This window comes from Atractosteus spatula, chromosome 17 (genome assembly GCF_055471065.1).
Source record: "Atractosteus spatula isolate fAtrSpa1 chromosome 17, fAtrSpa1.hap1, whole genome shotgun sequence".
In the NCBI taxonomy this organism is placed as follows: domain Eukaryota; kingdom Metazoa; phylum Chordata; class Actinopteri; order Semionotiformes; family Lepisosteidae; genus Atractosteus; species Atractosteus spatula.
The window spans coordinates 18,388,699-18,408,968 of NC_142722.1; the positions used below are offsets into that span (position 1 = coordinate 18,388,699).

General features: G+C 48.4%; 1 protein-coding gene across 1 annotated transcript in view; it reads left to right on the forward strand.

The window, feature by feature from the left end:
• The first annotated feature begins 1,053 nt into the window (after nt 1-1,053).
• The window catches only part of naa25 (N-alpha-acetyltransferase 25, NatB auxiliary subunit), a 35,126-nt gene continuing 15,909 nt past the window's right edge, over nt 1,054-20,270 (forward strand). The window contains exons 1-12 of the mRNA XM_088936019.1: nt 1,054-1,163; nt 6,140-6,225; nt 7,940-8,078; nt 9,246-9,364; nt 10,060-10,134; nt 11,615-11,722; nt 12,900-12,978; nt 13,712-13,823; nt 15,521-15,610; nt 16,243-16,415; nt 17,558-17,670; nt 19,405-19,612. Of these exons, the coding sequence (XP_088792145.1) occupies nt 1,106-1,163; nt 6,140-6,225; nt 7,940-8,078; nt 9,246-9,364; nt 10,060-10,134; nt 11,615-11,722; nt 12,900-12,978; nt 13,712-13,823; nt 15,521-15,610; nt 16,243-16,415; nt 17,558-17,670; nt 19,405-19,612 (1,360 nt within the window). The 5' untranslated portion in view covers nt 1,054-1,105. The remainder of the gene's footprint in view (nt 1,164-6,139; nt 6,226-7,939; nt 8,079-9,245; nt 9,365-10,059; nt 10,135-11,614; nt 11,723-12,899; nt 12,979-13,711; nt 13,824-15,520; nt 15,611-16,242; nt 16,416-17,557; nt 17,671-19,404; nt 19,613-20,270) is intronic.

Consider the following 20,270-nt stretch of genomic DNA (forward strand, 5'->3'; position numbering starts at 1 on the left):
TTCCAGACCTGAGGGGCTGTCTGTGTGGAGTTTGAATGTTCTCCCCTGTTTACTTGAATTTACTCCAGGCGCTCTGGTTTCCCCCCACTGTCCAAAGACATTTGTTAAAGGAGAACTCTGCCATGGACAGGATTCAAACCCCAGCTTCCTGAAGTCATTACTCGTTGTCAACACTAGTGGAGTTATCGCCACTATACTTGTGTGTACTGCGAAGAGGATACCGTTGAAGATGACAAATAAAAAATAATAGTATATAATAAAATATTCATTATAAACTAGCCACAGGCATGTCAGGAGCGACGAATAAAAAGATTTTGAGCCAGGAAATTCTGCCAGGTTATACAAGTCTACCACACGATGGCGCTAAACGACCGGTATGTCACCCCTCCGCATGAAGATCTGAACCGGGGCCCCTCTCCCTTCAGAAAGCGGGGGACCCTGGTGACGGCGTGGTGCTTGTGCAGGTGTCAGGCGAATGGCGTCTCCTTACACTTATAAGTCATGCAGGTCATGGGGATCCCGTCCACCCCCAGTGTGCAGCCCCACCTGGGTGCTGCGCCAGTACTCTCCCTACACACCAGCTCTCAGTGGGGAGGAGAGCAGAGTGATGGAGCCAGTTCAGAGAGGGGGGTTATTAGGAGGCCATGATGGGTAAAGACCAGGGGGAAATTTGGCCAGGACACCAGGGTCGTATCATGACATTATCACATAAATATCTCTTTTCGAGTCTTTTGTAAGATGTTATCATTATACCACACAAGACAAATCCCCATTTTAAATGTACGCAATCTGATTCATTTAAAAGCAACGTAAAAAAAGTTAAATCAACCAATCTTAATCGACGTAAGAACCGCATTTAAATGAAATAGCGTTTAAATGGAAAGCCTTTCTTTATATATATATGTGTGCATCATACCGAGCTAGCCGTGTCGGTCAATAAGCGCCTCGCGCCCCTGCCCACTGGCACGGGCCACAGGGCTCCGCTCGCGAGCCGCCAGCCCCGCGCACCGGATGGCTTGTTTTCCTCGTGCACGCTGGCTCTTTAATTCTTTCCGGCCGGGACAGCGCCGCGCATGCGCCGAGCGGACCTCCGATTTCCCCCATCATGGCGGCGAGGGGCCATGTGCAGGACCCTAACGACAGGAGGCTCAGACCCATTTACGGTAACGATTTGCCGCTGCTGCTAAATAAGAGTCTAGCAGCGAAGCCGGGGTCCGCGGTGGTTCTGCGTGTCCCGGTTCCGGCGCCTCTTGTCGGAGGCAGATCTGTGCGGGCGAAGCGGGACGAGAGCACTTGCGGGCCGCCAGCCGGCGCCTCGGAGTCGGGTAGTAGCTGGCCGGAATGACAGCGCACCTTCCCCCGGCTGTACGTGCGGGGCCGGTCGTGGAGACTTCGTGCATGGTGCTTTCAGCCGGGAGCAAGGGTTGGCCGGTGCGAGGGGATTGCGTGGTTGGGTAGCGCCGTGCTCGCTGTTCACGCCGGGCCAGGCTGACTCGGGGTTCAGCCGTGTGGGACTGAACGAGTTTGCCGGACGTGGTGCAGAGTAAATCCTCTAATGTCATTGACTGTATCGCCGGCTCGCTAGAGGTGGCGTTGTTTTATGAATGGGTTCAAGCCGCTTCCTTTCAGCCTAGTGATCCTGGTGGTGTTTGACCTGACTTCAAGTGATCCATTGTCCTAATCCGGCGCGGAGTGGGGTGCAGAAGTTGTGTTTTCAACACGTTCGTCTTGGGAGCGGCGCTGCCGTGTGAAAGCTGCCGGCTCTGAGCTCGGTTTACCTTTGCGCATCGTTTCTCGTCGTTCGTTGCGAGCGATCTGACTTTGCAAAGGCCTCTGAGGTCACAGGTGCCATCGTGAAGCGCTGTGACGAAAAGTATTCATTTGAATCCGTGTAGTCTTTCCTGATAGCGATCCTAAGCGACGCTGTGGAGATTTGGCGGTGCAGATTTATTACACGTTTAGCAGTCTCCGAAGAGCCCGTGTTCAAACGTGATGAAATGGTGTTTGACGCGGGGCGCGCTGCTGGACAGCAAACACATCGATGAGATGAACGTTTCTCATCTGCCTCTCGAGGTCGGACGTGACCACCATACAAGTCCTCAACCGCTGTTTTGTAGTTAGGTTAGAAACACGAACCACACTTTGAAATACCTCGAAGACTGTCAGCTAGCTTTCCATAGCTGAGACTGAATTCCTGTGGTGCGCAGAACGGTTGGTCTCCTTTGACAGAAACTTTGGTGGCGGTATTTAACAACTGGAAGTGTGATGTCTGATATTGTGGATCGTGTGTAGGAAATGGGACCGCACACCGTCCCGTTTTCTAGTGTGAGATACTGTCACTGAAATAATTTCCAGTTTTTGTGTGGGTCCTTTTTCTTTGACTGGTTAACGTGAGCTGTCAAAGCACAAAAACAGCACTTGTGTCACCAAATCCCACCGTCCACCCCAGTGCAAAATGTGAGGGAAAGAATTAGAGCTCCGCTACGTGTAACGAATGTCTGTTTCTGTGCCTCTGTAAGCTTTCCTGCTTGTGTTGATTCTCTCGGATATATTCCGACCTTCTTCTCAGCTGGGCACGATCAGTGTGTGTGGACACGCCGGGCCAGAAATCTTCAGGAATGTGTTTTCACTCGACGTCGCTTATCGTCGGTGCCGCTGAGCAGCTATCGCACTGATTCCCTCCTCTGGCTCTCTTACTGACCTTCAGTTTTCCTGTTGCAAGCTGGTCAAGTGGGTTTCCTCCGGAATCAGTCACAGATTCCCATTAAAGTTATTTATTCCTGTAATTGTATACATCTATCAAGTCCGTTATTCCTTGAGGTCCCCCCTCCCCGGTCCCGGGGCAGCTCCGCCCCAGTCCGCTAGTCCCACGACCCAGGCCCGGCCCAGTGCCGCTCCGCGCCAGAGTCCCTAGCTGGTTGCAGCCACAGCTGGTGGGGGTTGAGGGATCAGACTGGCACGTTATTGATGGGTTCTCATCAGCAGAAGCTGGGAGGAGGTGTCCCGTCCCGCAGGGTACCTGAGTGCCCCATTGCGTTGTGCTGAAATCCTCTGCTCCCTCACTGAGGATCTGGTTTGTCTTGTCTCGCTGGGCGGCTCAGTGCGGCAGCTCCTGGGGTGCTGTCTGGGTGGAGTTTGTATGTTCTCCCCATGTTCATTTAGGTTTCCACTGGGCGCTCTGGTTTCCTCCCACAGTCCAGAGACATGCTGGTAGATTAATTGGTATTCTGGGAAAATGGACCTATGTATGTGTGTGTTTGTATTGGCCTTGTGTCTGCCCTGTGATAGACTGGCGTCCTGTCCAGGGTGTACCCTGCCTTTAGCCTGTTGCTTGCTGGAATAGGCTCTGGCGACCCTGCGACCCTGTATTGGATGGAGAAAAAGGAGGTAATAAATAAGGGGAAAGAGATTCCTGACATATATCTGCCCACCCTGCTATCCACACATTGAGACTAGACGTGTACCTTTGTCCTGCTTGCGCGGGAGCCCTCGGTCTGGGGAGCATGCTCTGCGGTGTCACGCTGAAGGGCTCCAGCGACGCACAGGTCTCCCGTCCCTCCTTTCAGAAACACACAGGTGTCTTTGTCTTGGCATCCTTGGCAGTTCTTTCTTCTGCGTCTTGAGTTTGTTTTACAGTCCGATCTCACTGGTTTTTTTTGGGGCCCGTCTGGATTTTGGCCAGCGCAGTCTTATTTCAGTCCTGTATCTCCTGCCGATGAGATGGTTTTTCCTGCCGTTGGCTATATGCTGCTTGTGTTGTACATGAGAAGGGAGAAAGCAGGTGTATCATCATTCTAGCCGGTGGCTGAGTAACAAAACACCTGCAGATCTTATCAGACTGACAGTCCGGGACATGTTAGCAAGTGTTTTGACGTAAATTTGTTATTTTGCCAAATAACATCCATTTGAGTTTGTGTTTTTATGTTTTTAAAGGGTTTTTTGGCTGGATATATTTTGGAAGCCTCTAGTTCTGATCCTGCAGTTGTAGAAGTTCCTGGAATTGTCTCCTTTTCTTTTGCTGCAGTGATGGAGAAACCTTACTTTTCTCTCAGGGATGTGAAACCTCCACAGTCCGTGATGAAAGGGGGGGGAAGAAGTCTTATTTTTAATAAACTGCAGCAATTTGTTAGTATGAATTAGCAGGACAGTCGATTCGGCAGAGTCAAAATGAGCAGAGAGATGATGCACGTCGTCAGCCGTGTCTGCGCTGTTAAATCTGGCCTTCAGCTGCTGTTAAGTGACAACAAGGCCTTTGGCTCCGGATTCCCTCGGTCCCCCACAGGGGACGACAAAGACGTTCACGAAGCAGAGGTCGGCCATTATATATTTAGCAGGCATCACTCAGTCGGGAAGGAAGCTGGGAAGGCAGCAGTCGCTGGCAGCTGTGCTGTGTCCAGGCCTGGTGCCTTCACTTGCACATCCGCCTGTCTATTTTCTAGCCATGGTCGAGGGAGACGCACACAGCGCCCCAGGTCTGGATCTGACCCCAGGGCCCCAGCGCTGTGAGGCAGCAGTGCTGACCACATTTGAAACAGTACACCTTTAATACAGGGCTTCTCTAACACCTTGCTCTTATTATAAGGCAGACCCAGTTCAGAGAGTGGACGTTTGCATGGAGCCAAGGAAAGAGCAGAGAGGTGACAATGGGCAAAAAGGAAAAGTTCATTTGATTTAATAAGCTTCAACAGCACTTCAGCACAGACTGTTGACCCTCAGTTTCTCTTTTAATGTTGTACTTAGGAGTAGCTTTGTTTCTAGTGATGGGACAAATAGAGGTGAGTTCCATGCTGAAAGAGCCGAAACAAGCGACACACAATGTTTGTGCTGTGGAGCTGAGTGCAGGTGTGTGCAAGAGGGAGGCAGCGCAGGTTCAGGAGGGGGGGGGGGAATGGAGATGTGGGTAGAGATGGGGGGTAGCTAGGTGGAAACGAGGAGTGAGGTACAGAGGGGGTGCTATAAGGTGATAATTCGGCAGTAACTGAACACTAGGCGTAAAACCCAGAACACACAAACATTATTTGCCGTGTAAATGTAATGAACCTTTTTAAGACAAGAAAGGGCTGAAAGGTATCGCTTACAAGACAACCACCATGTTGAGAACAGATACACCACTGGAAGAATCGGACCCGTCCTGCTTGACAACCAGGTGTCTCACTCCCTTTGCACATCTGAATTTTGGAAACACCCTTCCTTCGAGATTATTCCACAGCATGCGGGCCTGAAGCTGCCACACTTTCAGAGACTGAAAGGATGAGTTGTTGTTTTTTAATTTGTGACCGTTATACGTCGTTTATCATTTGAAGTCTGATGCACCAGATTCCGACATGAGCCGCCCTTACACACTGGTACATAATGCCAGACGTGTTCAGCATGTCCTCCTCTGTTCAGTCCCAGTCCGGTTCAGTGCTGGAAGAAAGCCAGGGGCAACTGAGCACAGTTCCTGCATAGCTGCTGTCTTAAAATCCTCAAAATGTTTTGTTTGTCCACATGGCATGTTCAGTCTCGCTTGTCAGTTCTGTCCACGCCAGGCCTCCTGTGGGTTGGGGGAAATCAGTTTGAAAGAGTGGTGTCGGCTGTACTGGCTTTGCTCCCATCCCGACTGTCACCAGAGAGAGAACACTTTCGTTTACTTTGTACACTGGCATCTGGAATGATGGCTGTTGTGTTTTTTTCAGGGTTATCAGCTCTTTTTGGAATTTCAGATTGTGCTCTATTTAATAAGTGCTCATTTGGAAGTCTGCTTGTGGTCTTTTCAACAGCGAAGAATATGCAGGTGAACAAAATGCTGAAATACTTTGCCATTGCTTGGGTCTCCATTGGGACTCCTTGGACCCCTCGGGTTTGGAGTACGTTCAGATTTCAGATGAAAGCTTTGATGCTTTTGACTGAGGCAGCAGTCGGGGAACCTTGTGTTTTGTCTTGTACGCTGACAAGAAGGCTCATAGAATAAACTGAGGTGAAAATATTTCTTCATCTGTTACTGGAGCATTCCTAGAGATGAACAGTTTAAATCACTATTGTAAGCATAATGCCCATGTTTAACTACTAAGGTGTTTCACGTTGGGGTGTTTTGTTAGGCTGGCTCTAGGACTTGCCCAGAAAGTGGTGTCGTTGCTGACATCATGTGCTTTCCTTTCAGATTACCTGGATAATGGCAATAACAAGATGGCGATCCAGCAGGCCGACAAACTGCTGAAGAAGCACAAGGACCTTCACTGCGCCAAGGTGGGTGAACAGACCTCCGCGCACGTGTGCTCTATAAAGATGGGCATCTATCGTGAAATACCAGCCTTCCATCATTCACGTGTGCTAAAAACATCTGTGATACACATGAGCTAGCTGGCGTATGGAGTTTGAGTTGGCTCCATTTTGTGCTTGAGTTTTGTCACTGCTGTAATATCTGTCTGTGATGTGGCAGAATCCTCTTTCTCGACCTCTCACTCCGGTTGACACCAGCAGCACTGGGCATGGTGGAGCGTTGAGCCATGTGCTGTGCTCTTTCTCCAGCTGTCCCAGGAAAGACTTTCCTGAGGTTTGCCAGGATCAGACAACCGGCCCACAGCTCCAACACGTCCGATGCGTGTCAGAGTAGTAACCGTGTGAATACCCTTCAGATGCGAAAGACATGTGATTCCTGTTTTGATAGTGCAGTGTGATTTGTATCCTATCATTTTTCTGGAGAGGTAAAGAATTTTTGGTTCACTTCCTTCCCAGTGTACAGAGCACAGCTATATTCTGCCCTAAAACTGTAAATCCTCCCAGTTTGACTGCTCTGTGATAAATGTAGGGCTTCTGAACAGATATATGAGAGGTGTTGGAGTTTATGTGATGTACAAGGAAAACTCATGATGTGTTTGTCTTGGTACTGTTTGCACTATCGAGATGTTATCTCTGTTGTATGTTTTCTAATTGTACCTGTCAGATCTTAGAGAGATTATTGTCCAACGAGGCAGTGAGGCGGAGAGCCCTAGATTAACTTGCGGTCTGAACAGAAGGTCATCCTGTGGCAGATGAAGCGAACTGAAACACTTCTTCCTGGACTGGAGAAGATCAGGTGGCTGCTAGGTTCTGGTGTTCAGAGGAGTACGCCAGGGCGTCCCAGGGGACACATAAGAAAAATACATTGAGTAACATTCAGGGTGGCAAACAGACAGTGTCGTCTTGCACATATAATAATAATTATAATAATTATAATTAATAATAATTCCTTATACTTATACAGTGCTTTTCTGGACACTCCACTCAAAGCACTTCACAGGTAACGGGGATCCCCTCCACCCCCACCAGTGTGCAGCCCCCACCTGGATAATGCAGCAGCAGCCATAGTGCACCAGTACACTCCCCACACACCAGCTCTCAGTGGGGAGGAGAGCAGAGTGATGAAGCCAATTCAGAGATGGGGATTATTAGGAGGCCATGATTGGTAAGGGCCAATGGGAAATTTGGCCAGGACGCCGGGGTTACACCCCTACTCTTTTCGTGAAACGACCTGGGATTTTTAATGACCACAGAGAGTCAGGACCTCGGTTTTACGTCTCATCTGAAGGACGGCGCCTTTTTACAGTATAGTGTCCCCATCGCTATACTGGGGCATTAGGACCCACACAGACCACAGAGTGAGCGCCCCCTGCTGGCCCCACTAACACCTCTTCTAGCTACAACCTTTTTTTCTCAGGAGGTCTCCTATACAAGTACTGACTCACACCTGCTGGGCTTCAGTGGGCTGCCAGCTGTGAGCTGCAGGGTGATATGGCTGCTGGCCATACGTCCATGTGGCCCTGTTGAACCTGTTGACTTTGTGGGATTCTATAGGAAACAGCTTGTGTGATGAGATTTCCTGGATCGTTGGGCTGCTGGCAACACAGCGAGGCTGAACAGGTCATCATTCTTCTGCTGAAAAGACACTCATGCCTCTGTGTGCACGGACACTCTCCCCCAGGTCCTGAAGGCAATCGGCTTACAGCGCACTGGCAGGCAGGATGAGGCCTTCACTTTGGCGCAGGAAGTCGCCGTGCTCGAGCCCACCGATGACAACTCCCTGCAAGCGCTGACCATCCTGTACAGAGAGATGCACAGGCGTGAGTGACCCTACTGCACCCGGTCATTGCATCCGTTACTGTAGCTGAACACAGAATGAGCTCATCCTGTGAAGGACTGGCGTCCTGTCCAGGGTGCGGCCCTGTCTTTTGCCCTGTGAAGGACTGGCGTCCTGTCCAGGGTGCGGCCCTGTCTTTTGCCCTGTGAAGGACTGGCGTCCTGTCCAGGGTGTGGCCCTGTCTTTTGCCCTGTGAAGGACTGGCGTCCTGTCCAGGGTGTGGCCCTGTCTTTTGCCCTGTGAAGGACTGGCGTCCTGTCCAGGGTGCAGCCCTGTCTTTTGCCCTGTGAAGGACTGGCGTCCTGTCCAGGGTGCGGCCCTGTCTTTTGCCCTGTGAAGGACTGGCGTCCTGTCCAGGGTGTGGCCCTGTCTTTTGCCCTGTGAAGGACTGGCGTCCTGTCTAGGGTGTCCTCCTGCGTTGTTCCTAGATGATCAGAATTTTCAATTAAAGTTCATTAACATGCATTGAGTTGAAAAAGTAATCAGCAGAGACAGCTAGGAGACCTAGAGGCAGACACACCCATTACCATGATCATTTTAGATCATTTGTGAGTTGATGTATTACAATACACTAGCTATGTTAGGTGATTTAAAAAGGGACATTTTGTAGTTTTATAGAATGGTGACTGTCAGTGGAAGTGGCTGCATCCAGTGGCTGTATACATTATATACACTGGTAAGAAAAAGTTTGTGAATGCTTTCTCCCAAAAATATCAATGAATTGAAGGAGTTGTATCAAGAGGAATGGGCCAGAGTATCTCTAAACCAAAGTGCAGGACGGATCAGCAGCTGCAGGAAACATTGGGTTAAGCTCATTGCTGCTAAAAGAGGTTCTACCAGTTACCAAATCTAAAGGTTCAGATACTTTTTCCAGCATAGACAGTGAATGTTTGAACAATGTGTTCAATATAGACACGAAAAAGTACAGTTGTTTGGGTGTGGTCTGCTTAATCAGATTGCGTTTATCTAATATTATGACTCGGATGAAGATCAGATCACACTTCAGGTGCCACTCGTAGAGGAATAGAGATGATGCCAGAGCGTTCACATGCTCTTTGTCTCACAGCTGTATATTATATACATCTTTCCTCACTGTTGGTGGCATATTTCTTGGTGGAACGTGTCCCAGGATGGCGTTTTCCTCTTGCAGCGGAGCTGGTGACCAAGCTGTACGAGGCCGCGGTGAAGAAGGTGCCCAGCAGCGAGGAGTACCACTCCCACCTGTTCATGGCCTATGCGCGGGTCGGGGAGTACAAGAAGATGCAGCAGGTGAGTTTGCTCTCGTCCCTGCCCAGACCAAGGAGCCACGTGCGTGTCTCCAGTCCTCGTCACATGGATACAGCCGGTCCTATCTGAATACGGTTTCACGGACGAGAAAGAATTGCTTTCGCTCAGAGCTTCTCGACGAAAAGGACGTCACAGTGCTGCGCATGTAGGAAAGGAGCCCCTTCATCCAGCCCTGAAGCACAGCGCCACAGCGCTGCACAGCGATCTGCTGGAGATACAGGAAGTTACATCTCCCTGAGAAGTTAAAGCCCTGCTCTTGTGAACAGGGCCATGGGATCCTTATTCACCAGTTAGTCAGGACATCTCGGACACGGATTTCTGAATGTTCTCCAACACCACAAGGACTCTTAAGGGTGAAGTAAAACATCCTGGAAAGTAACGGGGAACTTGACAATGAAATGGGAGTCACTGACAAACTAAATGAGTATTTCACTCCTGTGTGCATTGAAGAAGAAATCGACAGCAGACAGCTTAGACAGCAGACCTACATCATTATTTATTTGCATAGTCTTACAATAGAAGATGCAGATATTTTTGAGCACTAGAAGCACTCAAAATTTTAAAATAAATTAATATATACCCTGGCCTTGATATTGTTCTATCAGCTGTATCCAGTTGCAAAAGGGGACTTTTTCCATGTGTTTTATGCTCTAATCGTACATCTTATTTTTTCTCAGGCTGGAATGGCACTTTATAAAATTGTTCCCAAAAATCCCTACTACTTCTGGTCTGTGATGAGCTTGGTGATGCAGGTAAGTGTGCAGTTGTCTTGGTTGCAGATTAAAAAAATATAAGGTTTCTCACTTCGGAGATTGTGTAATTCTCAAAGTTAAAGTAAAGTTGTAGATATTTGAAAAAATGACCTCATCGTGTTGGAGCTGACAAACTGGGCTCTAGCAGACTAACAGACTGACCATGGTGTTGGAGCTCACACACTGGGCTCTAGCAGACTAACAGACTGACCATGGTGTTGGAGCTCACACACTGGGCTCTAGCAGACTAACAGACTGACCATGGTGTTGGAGCTCACACACTGGGCTCTAGCAGACTAACAGACTGACCATGGTGTTGGAGCTCACACACTGGGCTCTAGCAGACTAACAGACTGACCATGGTGTTGGAGCTCACACACTGGGCTCTAGAAGACTAACAGACTGACCATGGTGTTGGAGCTCACACACTGGGCTCTAGAAGACTAACAGACTGACCATGGTGTGTGAGCTCACACACTGGGCTCTAGAAGACTAACAGACTGACCATGGTGTTGGAGCTCCCACACTGGGCTCTAGAAGACTAACAGACTGACCATGGTGTGTGAGCTCACACACTGGGCTCTAGAAGACTAACAGACTGACCATGGTGTTGGAGCTCACACACTGGGCTCTAGCAGACTAACAGACTGACCATGGTGTTGGAGCTCACACACTGGGCTCTAGCAGACTAACAGACTGACCATGGTGTTGGAGCTCACACACTGGGCTCTAGCAGACTGTGACCATGGTGTTGGAGCTCACACACTGGGCTCTAGCAGACTGTGACCATGGTGTAGAAACTGACCCCCAACTTTGAAGGTCTTTGAATCACTATCTAACAAACAAGATGGTATTTGTAACTTTTCTCTTAATTGGACTGGAATTTCTTCTAGTTCTCACAACAGGTTGGTTGTTATTGTGTCTTGGCATGAATCTTTTTTTAAATTTCAATTGAAACTGAAGTTAACATAGGAAAAAAAAGATTCAAGTTCCTTAGACACACGGCCAATTGAGCAGCTTGCTTGGAGTGGTGAGTGAGCCCTGTAATCTGCACATCTCCAGCTGGGGCCTGGGCTGTGTCAGCTAGCTGTGACCAGGATTTCCCAAGTGATGACACACAGTGACCCGGAATAGGCAGACTTGTCAGCCAGGCTAAATCCTGGCCTCATGAGCTTTCAGTGTCATTAGTGAATATTCCAGCACTCCTGAAATCTGAACTACTGTGTCTTTTGTAAAACACATCGTTTCAGTGAATCATATTGATTAGTGGATAGTGATTCTGCTTTGTAGAGGAAATGAAGCTGGTTCTCTTCATTTTGTCTCTCCTGGTTTTTATTTAATTAGTTAAGATTTTATTTTAGAAGACTGCACAGATGACATGAAGCAAAGTCTACACAGTTTCCAGGTCATTTTTGTCGCAGGCGGATACTGACAGGGACTCGGTTTTGCGTCTTACCTGCACTCTCGGTTGCTCTGCCAGGCCATCTCAGCGGAGGACGAGAAGCTGTCCAAGACCATGTTCCTGCCGCTGGCGGAGAGGATGGTGGAGAAGATGGTGAAGGAGGAGAAGATAGAGGCCGAGGCTGAGGTGAGTCCCTGCGTTGCGCCTGAGGGAGAAAGAGCGAGTCACACTTCGAAAGACATCGAAGGGCCACCTGAGTTCAGGAGACAGACCTTCACACATCCAGTTCTGTGTAAAAGTGTGCACCTCCTTTAAGATTATCTGAAATCATGCATATTCTACCCAGGGAATGTTATTAGAGCTTCAGGTGGTTCATATTGGTATGTAAAAGAAGTCTGAGTGAACAAGTAACGCCAAACTTTCAAGCTTATTTAATTTATTTAGTAAACTGAGTTATCCAACATCCAGTGTCCCTGTGTGAAGAGGTTAACGCTCCCTTAGATTCAGTGACTTGTTGCAGCACATTGAGCTTCAATACCCACAAACAAATGCTTCCTGTATTTCTCTTGCATCACTGTGTAGGAGTTCTGGCCCTTTTCTCCATGCCAAACTGCTGTAACCCAGTGACATTTGAGGCTTTAGTAGCATGAAGTGCTTGTCTCGGGTCCAGCCACAACATTTCTGTGGGGAGCTGTAGATGATCCAGCCAAGCAGTACTTGGGTACCAGGTTTACACCTGTCTTTCTCGCAGTCCCAGTGTGGGCAGAGAATAGCTTTCACATTGGTTGGGATTGAAAAGACTTTTACTAGCTTCCTGAGAAGATGTTAAGAACATGTTGTGACTGGATTGCCTTATCCAGTGACTTTGACTCCTCATGCAGTGGTACACTTTTAGCCAGTGGTGGGACTGGCTTGAATTGTATGGACTCTGGGGAATAGAATTGATGTCAGTCAGAGATTCTTCACTGCTCCAGTAGGGGGTGCCGATGTTCCTTTTAAGCACTGTGGATCCCTCAAGTTTGCCCTGACAGTGAGCGTGATCGAGGAGGAGTTATGGCAGTAAATCCTCTTAATTGATTAATGTTTGCCAATTGCAGCTGTATTATCTGTGTTCCAGCCGCATAACAGCCAGTGCGGTCAGCTGACTTGCTTTTTTAAAAATCTGAGGACAGGCAGCCTTTCTTTACACAAAGGGTTATGGGAGTATAGAACAAGCTGTCCAGCCATGCTGTTGAAGCCAATACCTACCTTTCTTCTAGAAACAGCTGGATGAAATACTTGGGTTAATAAGCTACTAGCTATCAAACAGGCTAGATGGGCCAGACAGCCTCGTTTCTAACCTTTCTTGTGTTCTTATGCGCAGGTCCAGCTGTACTTCATGATCCTGGAGAGACTGGGCAAGTATGTGGAGGCCCTGGAGGTGGTGAGGGGGCAGCTGGGAGGTGAGGACTGAGCACTGAGCTGGGGGCTGACTTCACAGCCATGTGCTGTGAATCACAGTAGAGCAGGGGGCAGGCCTGTACCTAAAGGGGAGCTGCGGTCCCCGTGTCTCAGACTGGTTCTTAAATCTCGGTAGCAAAATCAATTCGTTTGACAATAATTTACAAATTTTGAATTGAGCACAAAACCGTGAGCTTTGTGCAAGTACTGTAAGTCTCCATGTAGTCTCAAACTTGCATGTGACTTCCCACGAAATGTGACGATATATGGCCCTTCCTGATCACTAGTCTCTGTTAGCGATCCACTGGTTGGATCTGTGCCACAGTGCATGGTGGTAAGAACTCTGCTATCCGGGCGTAACGTCTCCTAATCTAAATCACGTGCAACAGCTTTGTCTACAAGAATAATTTTTAATGTTAGATTCTGCTCTTTACAATATATTTCATTTCCAAATTAAACAAAAAAAAATCAGAACCACTTACCCTGCTGGCTTCCGGGGCCTTGACAAATGCTGGAAATGAGTTGAATTTTTCCATCAAGTTCCTCAATTCATCAACGATGTCGGTGTGAAACGCCATGTTGTAGGGACACTTATAACGGGGGCCCCTGGACTGGCGGCCAGAGTGAAGGCACTGCCGCTGCTTTGAGTTCTGTTCATGGGGGCGGTGGTGGAGCTCTGGCAGTTGAGTTGAGCGTGTCTGCGGCGTTGTAACTCCTGCTCCCGCTGTCTTCCAGAGAAGCTGACGAGCGAGCTGCAGAGCCGAGAGAGCAAGTGCATGTCTCTCTACAGGAAGCTGGATCGCTGGCCGGAGTGCAACGCCCTCTCCCGGAAGCTGCTCCTGAACAAGTGAGCCACACTCGCTGCCCCACGCACATCCGAAAAAGTGTTTTGGCACAGAAGTAGAAGACTCGCATAGTTTCACTTGCAGCGTATAGTAGGGTCCTGACATTCGCGGGGGTTCAGTGCAGAGAGCTGTCTGGAATAGCCAAATTCACAAAGAACTAAGTCCAGCCCTCTACTGTCGCTTAATGTGATGCAGTACGTAGTCTGTGTGGTTGAAAGACATAAAAACCCTACCTTATATGATCATTCAAGTATTAATGCACTGGCTTTAAGTTAATTAAAATAACATTGATCAACTTAACGAAACAACAGTCATTACAAACGTATAGTATTCAGTTAACCCTGAATCCCTCCTCTGTGTTCAGCCTCCATGATGAGCACACCCCATCCCCATGTGGTCAAGATGTTGTAAGAGCACTCTCACAATACAAACACATGCAGATGACGGTAGGGAGAGGCTCGCTCACTAGCTGGGTTCGGACGCTAGTCAGGTGTGCCACTTATTGGAAAGTGTCTTGAAATGAGTGCTGGGAAGTTCTAAGGCACTGTTCACAAACACTCCCCGATACTCCAGTTAGATTGACGGGCTACATCGTGGGAGCTGCTGGGGGATTCCTTTTCTGGAACGTCCTCACATAGAATGTGGCAAATCCGCAGCTTTACACAGCAGGCGTCGTTTTCTGAATTGCAGGTTTTGCAGACAGCCTGCTGGTTTTGGACCCGGATATTTGCCTGTGGAAAAGTAACAGTCCTTTCAGGTGTTATTTTTAGCCTATTTTGCCATAGTGCTGAGTCACGGAAGACTTGTGGAGCATAGTGTGGAGTAGTTCCTCAAAGCTTTGTCATGTCCATTCATGCACATGCTTGCTTACGTTTGTTGCTTTCATTTTAGCAGTGTATGGTACTCTGGTGTGCCATTTAATGTGTCCTGTTTGTGTCCGTATAACCTGTATCGAGGCTTCAGTAGATCACCCATTTAAACACTGCCGATCTGAACAGAAGCGACAATAAGAGCACCTCTGTTGTAGTAACTCCCTCACTGAGGAGTTAATTTGTTTCTAGAGTTCCATCCTTTTGGGAATCAGCCAAGGTTTGAACTCCTGACGCCACACAGCTCGGTCTGTTGGGAACCAGCACCATAACAGCTCCAGCAGTTAGCAGTCTGTTGCTCATCTGTACCGTACCTCCTCGTTTGGGAGAGCCGGTGGTCTTGTAATATTTAACAGCTCGCGCTTCATGTTCTGCTTTTCAGGCAAAAGTCTTGGTCTGCAGTTTTCTCACATCCCACCTCCCTGTCATTTTTTTTTCCATCCTTTTTTTAAGAACATCAACGCAGCTGCCAGAATATTCCTTTGTATTCCGGATATGACGTTAGTTGGCCATTCACTAAAACAGTGCTGGTTCAATGACACCATACCGCTCAGACTGTACCGGGAACAAGCACCTTAACTGGTTTAACAGTTCATACGTCCTGTAGACTTTAGAAAGATGGTCTGGTGCCAGTTGGTCGTTACTGGTGGAACGTGTCTGGCTCTTCGACATCTGTAGCGGTCCTAACTCTTCTCTGTCCTTCCCTGTAACGCGGCGAGTTTGGATCAGTGCACTTGCTCCACATTTCCACCACAGCATGCAAACGTTTCCCCCTAGTCTTATCGCTGGAAGCAGACCGCTGCAACAGCCTGTTGCCCTTCCTCTTTCAGCCCAGACGACTGGCAGTTCTACCTTTCGTTCTTCGATTCTCTCTTCCACGTCATTGACGAGTCCTGGTCGCCGCCTGAAGTGGGAGATCAGTGAGTAGCGTTTCCGAAGATCTTACTGTCTAATGCTGTAAAGTAAAGATACTGGAAAAATCTCCAGAAGCCTTTAAGGGATATTAATTGCACACCATGCAATGCACATGCATTTTGCCTAAAAATGAAAAAGGTGAAAATATTCATATATTTAATATAATGTTTGTGGGTGATATAGCAGAAGGGGCAAGCCTTTTGGTGTAAGTCCCACACTCAAACACTGCAGACAGTGCTGTTGTACCTTGAGGGAGAGCCTGTTTGCCCATTTGGTCTGCCCAGCTCTACAAGTGGGGACTTGTGTTGCTGGGGTCCCTCCCCATCCTTGTTCCCCCACGCCTGCTCGAGATCGCAGAAGCCGCGATCATTCTGGCCTGGTTAGTATTAATCTGCAAGACAGAAACCTAATGTGCTGCGCTGTCTGAAAATCCTACAACTCCTAAACGACATCAGCAGCGGCAAAGCTCAAGTGTTAGAGGCAGTAGAAGGATCAAGCTGATAGCTCGTGCTGCGGGGTATCGCGGTCAGCCCCCTGTAACAGCAAAGCGCGCTGGCCGGCCGATGCGTGTCCTTCAGGAAGGGGGGTTGGGAAAGCCGGGCGCGGGGGCCCTAACGCTGGCTCTCCCGTGCCCCAGCTCGGCGGAGGGGGAGGTGGAGTCGTCGGTGGCGCAGGCGATCCGCTTCGTGGAGGACCGGATCCACGCCGAGGAGGCGCAGGGGGCACGGCAGCGGCGCGGCCCGTTCCTGGCCCGGCTGGAGCTGATCCGCCGGCTGCGGCAGAGGGCCGACCCGGAGGAGACCCAGCTAGGTAGCCGCGTCCTCAGGGAGCAGCATCGCCATCATGCCATCGTTTCACTCCTGCTTTTTCCTTCTCGGCAGTAGGGTTCTGCAGAGTTTTACATAGCTGTGTACAGACAGTGGTTATATATAGCAGTGCCACCTCCATGAAACGGGCCTGGTTATGCCGCAGTTTCAGATATGCCGCCAGTCCTGTCTTGTTCCCCAGTGCAGGTGTGTTTCATTTCTGTGCAGTATAAATGACTCGGCTACGAGGGGGTTTGTTGGGTTAGTAGTGTTTCTGTTGAGTGGTGGCACTTCCTGTAGAAGCAGCAGCTTCCCAGCATCCTTTTCAGCTGACGCAAGGGGCGCACGCAGACGTGGCTCCTGTAACCCCTAGCAGGTGCCTCCTGTGCTCGGAAGGGCTGCAGTCGTGAGCCCCAGCAGAAGCTGATCTGAAGAGCTGACTGAGTTGATAGTTGCGTTTAAAAAGATAGATAGTTTATTCCACAAGTGTGGAATTCCGGAGGGAGGGATATGCCAGAGGATGAAAGGAAAAGAAAATAATTCTTGTCATTTGTGGGGCAGCAAACAAGAAAAAAAAACAGGAATGCAAATCACTGAAATGTAACTAACGCTGTTTACTCATCTAAGAAAGAGGTTCAGGACAATTTCACATTAAACAGGGGTGTTAAACTTGTACCCTGACATCCTACATTTTAATGGTTTTGTAGTGTAGCTCCCTGTCAGCATTTCTCACATCTTTTTAATGACGGCAGCGTCTGACTAATCAAGCTGAGATCAGTATGAGAACACCAGCGTTGTGTTTGGTTGTTGTATTGTTTGCACATGTGCATGTGATGCAAGGCTAGTTTAATGAGCTTAAAAATTTTTAAAAGGCGGTAAAAGAAAGGTTTTGATTTAAAGCTCGCTGACATAGAAATCTCGTTTATGAATTCAGCGAACCCAATGAATGACGTCTCCTCATATAGTAAGGCAAGTTTGTTTTCTCTCTTTAAGGTATTGAGACGAGGTCAGAGTTGTGAGCTCGTTCTTAATTTGAACTGTTTAATGGAGCCTGCGATTTTTCTTCGTTTTGACCGATGAAACATTATCGGTCAACTGAAGCGTCTGCATGACTGAAGCTGCATTGTTGGCTGTCTTTCCCCCCAGGAGATCCTTTGGAGCTCATGTTCCAGTACTTTGTGAAATTTGGAGACAAACCCTGCTGTATCTCGGACCTCAGGATATTTCTGGACCTCTTGATTCCCGCCCAGCATGTACAGGTAGACTGACTCCTAATGGGAGTTCATAGATCGTGAGAACGGACATGCCACCCATTCCTAATATAAGGATATAAGACACATTGTAGTCAAGAGGAGGCCATTGGTCTAATTTTGCACTTTTGGACATGGGAGCTACGATGCAGTAGAATAAATGAATCTGCTCCTTTAATAAAATAGGTTGACACTAAAGTTAACGATCTAAGAATTCTATCAAGCCAAGCCTTAAAGGCCTGTCAGTGTATTATTAAATTTCTTCGCTTGTCAGGATCTGTGATTTTGTCATCTGGTTTGTTGGTTTTTATTCAGAATGTGCTGGAGAGCAGTTGTAATGCAATTTATAATGCAGTGCTTTGTTCAAATACCTTCTCTGTATCTAAATCACTTGGAACATCAGTATGGATCTGTGAGCAGTTCTCGGACATTTCAGTTTTGAACACTGCTTGAAAAGAATGATGCACACACTGTACAACACTCACAGTACACGCGTGGTCACATTCACTGTATCAATAGCACTCTCCTGTTTCACTCGCGTTTTTAGCTCAGTTTTGTAAGAATAAGTGAAGAGGCAGCTGGTCAAAATCAGTCCCTGGAATGCCATAGCCTCAAAACGCCTGCACTTCCACCCTGTTGCTGTTTAGTTGCAGTCCTTGTGTTTCACTCAGATATCAAAATGTTCTTGACTTCTCTCCGGGCTTGTGGAGGCTCTGCGGGAGATCAGGCAGGACTGCATGGTCTGCGCTTGAAAAGTCAGCCCGCTTCTTATTTCCCAGAACCTGTATTCAGCTCCCACCATGGCTCAAGGAGCCAGTCCGTTCTGTTGGAATTATTGTTCTAATTCATTGGATTTTCAGGAGTTGACAGCCAAGGGTTAAGTAAACAACCTTGGCCTGATTGTGGCTAATTCTGAGAAGACTGGTTAAGATGCTAAAACCTCCTTTGTTGGAGGTGTTTCAGACGTAGTTGGGGCCTGGAGTTTGCCTAACTGAGGAAGTTGTTATTGAGCCAAGGCTGGGGCAGTATCCCTTAGAATGGACCCAATCATTGCTGATGGGTTAGTTCCTGCTTGAAACAATCGAATCCCTTGTAGTCCTCTGCCCTTTCCACACGCTGGTCTGTGGGAGACGTTCGTACTCGGGGGCATCTTTAATGACAACAGCCTCCACTCGTTTCAGGATCTGAGGGAGAGTTGCTCCTTTGGTTTTTTCGATCTGTTGTGTTTAAGGGCCCTTCAGGTCTTTATGGTGTCACGCGATACTGCTTTTATACTTGCACCAACCGTCACTTCAGGGGGTCTAATCTCTTCTCCCCTCTCATCTCCCAGTCTCTTCTGTGGGACAGAGACCTGGGCACACAGCATGGCTCGGGCGCGGTACTTTAACTTCCAGTAAAAACAGCAGGCTGGAACAGTAAAAAAAGTACAGATGTACTGCCACCCTCTTTTTTCTTTTGTGTGAGCGCCTGTTGTCTATTTTTAGGTGTTTTTATAGTTTTGTTCTGCAGGATTAAGAAATGCTCAACAAGCAGTGCTGTGCTGATGATGGATTTTGAGGTCTGAGGTTCAACCGAGTCCAGAGTCCTCAGACCGACATTTATGTCCGCTTGCAGCTGGTACCACCACCGCGGAGGTGGCTGAATGAGAGACAGAAGAATACGTCAGCCTTCACGTTTGTGTTTTTTAGTTGAAATACAGCACATGGTAACTCTTTCCCCCTGGTTTCTCCTCCCTTTCCCCAGTTCATAAACAGGCTGATGGAGACGGTCCCTCTCTCGACACCACCAGAGGGCAGTGTGGCGCTGCCTGCAGACATCAAAGCCTTGCAGAGGCACCTCTGTGTGCTCCAGCTGGCCCACTCGCTGGGCCTGCATCACAGCCTGGACATGCAGCACAGGATTGACCTGATCAACGAGCTGAAGACCAGATACCGCCACGGGCTGGAGTTTGGTAAGCTGATGCCTATTTTGGGCAGAAATGCTTCTAATATTATTAGTCGTTATTGGCTTTTCACTAGACAAGAGTTATAATTAACGCCATTAGAGGTCACGGGAGAATGGAGATTCAAAAATATGCTTCCCAATGTGAATCTGGGGGAAAGCTATGAAGCAGTAGTTTGCATAGCATGGAATATGATGCAGAAACATAATGCATTGCAGTTTTTGTTGATCAAGCAGCTTTGTCAAGATAGGTGCTCTCCGGGTCATGTGGTTTGTGACCATCATGTTGTACCTGCGACTGCTTGCATGTGTGGAAGGGCAGGGTGCACAGCAGCACAGAGCTGTTTGGAGTTTCTTTCTGTATGTGTGCGAGGTTTCGGTGCCGCATGGTGTGGTGCACAGTGTTCACAGTGACCTCGTTTGGAGAGACCAGCATCTTTCCAAGTGCCCTGCCCGTACAATAGAGAAGACCGTGTCTGTGACAGAGGAGGAGATAAAAACATTCTAAATCTGAGAGTTATAAGGCAATGCTAGCAGGTTGTGAGAGTTCTGATGCTCACAGGTAGCTGGGGAGGGTGTGATCAAGACTTCCATCGCCAACGTTCTTTCACTTCAGAGCTGGAGGATCCTCCTTTGTTTGTTAGCACAAGCACTGAACACGCCTCTCT